Source organism: Anopheles cruzii, unplaced genomic scaffold (assembly GCF_943734635.1).
Source record: "Anopheles cruzii unplaced genomic scaffold, idAnoCruzAS_RS32_06 scaffold03054_ctg1, whole genome shotgun sequence".
NCBI classification, from domain to species: Eukaryota; Metazoa; Arthropoda; class Insecta; order Diptera; family Culicidae; genus Anopheles; species Anopheles cruzii.
Genome location: NW_026456639.1, coordinates 1 through 2,509, shown reverse-complemented (window position 1 = coordinate 2,509; position 2,509 = coordinate 1). Strand labels below are relative to the sequence as shown.

Below are 2,509 nucleotides of genomic sequence, written 5' to 3'. Positions count from 1 at the left end.
TGCTGCAACAACTGTTGAATGGCTTTCTGTACTTGACTCTGATACTGTGGCTTCCGAGCGCGGATCTCCTCAAGGCTGACATCCTCTGGAGGGTGCACAATTTTCGATGTCCCCGAGCCCGCGTGAGATATCACAGATGAGGCCGCCTTGCCCGAGTCCCCGCCGAGTCCATTATTCGCATTACTACTGTTAGCAGCAGCGGCCGCAGAAATAGCACTGTTAGTAGTCGGAGGCGCACTGATCGTGGCCGAGCTGTACGCGGGGAACGTCGGTTTCGAGGAGGTTGGAACCGTGGCGGTGCTAACCGCAGCCGACGGAAACAGCGGTCTGGTGCCAGCGGCCATCATTGCCGGCATCATCTGCATGCCCGGTGGTACCATGTATGGGTTCATGCCACCCATTGCGCCCATCATTGGATTCATGCCGTAGGCTGCCTGCAGGTGTGGAGGCATCATGTTTTGCATGATCATACCCTGCGCTAGCGATGCTGGTAAGAAAGAACATGACCGACGATTGGAGGAACAGAAACCAACATATCGACCAAATCTCGCGCTTACCATCCTGCTGTTTCACCTTCTTGTGTGCCGGTTCTTCCTCTTCCGATTCCGACCGGTTACCGTTCTTCTGCTTCTCGTGCTCTCGGATGTCCTCCGATGGTATACCTTCCATGCCGTAGATTTCGATCACTATGTTTGACCGATTCGGCAGTGAGTTGGGCACTTTGTCGATCGATTCCTTGTGCACCTGCATACAGTGTATGGAGAGACCGGGTCCCGTATACAGCTTTTTGTGGCAAATGTGGCATTTGAAGTGTTTCGCCTTCTGATGCTGGACCAGGATTTTCTCGTCGTCAAACTCCCGATTGCAGTACCTGTGGCACGGAAAAAGGCACGATTTTCGCGCAGTTCCGCTAAGGAAAAGTATCGTACACACACACGGCTCTACGGCCAAGGGGTTGATGGAAGCGCACAAACAAACGTTACATAATCAACATTCGCCCGAGAGTTAACGGGTCCTTTGGGTAATTTCAGCTAGTTAATTCATTAAAATTGGTTGTCAAACAAACTCAATACGTTTATCGATTATGTGACGTTGAAGTGGCCAAACGTGGGGTTTTAATACATGGTAAGTGATTTGTAAAAGGATACCAGCACCAGGGCTTCGATGCCTTCTTCTTCTTTCGTCCCATTGTTTCGAATCGGTTGTAGAACGCTTGACTAGATGGGATTCACCAGGAGTTTGCCAAATTCACTTAATAACAAGCTCTAAAAAGCACAACTTGAAATGTTTGCTACGATTACAGTTCGATTGCTAGCACCAGCGCCGCTTACTGCCGTGGGAGATTCTCTACACAATCGATCGCTTTGCCCGCTGTGATTTGAAGCGATTGAAAACAGACACCGTTGCGATTATTCCCCACAAATTATCGTGCACAGGCAAGATGCGATGGTTCTCTTCTGATTGACAAACAAATATAGGCACCAGACGAGCGGTGGACAACTTTTTTCTGGCTTTTAATTCGACGCGATAAAATTTTCACTCAACCTAGCACACGAAATGGAGACGTAAGAAAGTTTGACAAGCATCGAGCAGGGCTGTCAATTTTAAGCTTCATACTTGCGTACTGCGTACGTAGGCTGCGTACTTTTGTGTGTGTGCATATTTAAACTAGAGACGTTACGATTCTCGCGAAAGGCGACACTATTTTGATCTCATTTTGGCGCTTTGAGAATGCATATTTTTCGATTGCTTATTCCATTTTCTGAAAACCTAAGGGTTGTTAATGTCGATACACTTCTTCGTTTTTTTTTTGCAAGAACATTGGGTGTTTAGGCACGTGCCACATATAGCGATTTAGTCGATATTATTCGATACACTAATTAGGCACCGTGAATAATGGATTACGTCATTTTTGCTAAAGTGCATGAAGATAGAATCAGCATACTTATGCTTCTAACCGAGACTGCGCTTTCGATTTTTTAATTTTCGTTACAATTCAATAGTATGGGTTTGAAACGAGTAACAGCAATCGGATGGGCGGGTAGTAAAATTGCATCATTGGGCAGTGTCGTGATTAATCTAATGCTTTATATATTTATTTTGTAACACAAGTAACCGTCAACACCAGTCAAGCACAAACCGATGCCGGTTCTTCCTCTTCCGATTCCGACCGGTTACCATTCTTCTGCTTCTCGTGCTCTCGGATGTCCTCCGATGGTATACCTTCCATGCCGTAGATTTCGATCACTATGTTTGACCGATTCGGCAGTGAGTTGGGCACTTTGTCGATTAATTCCTTGTGCACCTGCATACAGTGTATGGAGAGACCGGGTCCCGTATATAGCTTTTTGTGGCAAATGTCGCATTTGAAGTGTTTCGCCTTCTGATGCTGGACCAGGATTTTCTCGTCGTCAAACTCCCGATTGCAGTACCTGTGGCACGGAAGAAGGCACGATTTTCGCGCAGTTCCGCTAAGGAAAAGTATCGTACACACACGGCTCTACGGCCA

General features: G+C 47.0%; 1 protein-coding gene across 1 annotated transcript; it reads right to left on the bottom strand.

Annotated features, from left to right (window-relative positions):
- Window positions 1–6: 6 nt before the first annotated feature.
- Window positions 7–1,256, bottom strand: LOC128276918 (BUB3-interacting and GLEBS motif-containing protein ZNF207-like; the record flags this gene model as incomplete). Its single annotated transcript, XM_053015378.1, has 3 exons — window positions 1,149–1,256; window positions 558–871; window positions 7–487 (listed from the first exon to the last, which is right to left on the bottom strand). Coding segments are annotated over exons 1-3 (836 nt in total), but the record flags the coding sequence as incomplete, so codon positions are not given.
- Window positions 1,257–2,509: the final 1,253 nt, after the last annotated feature.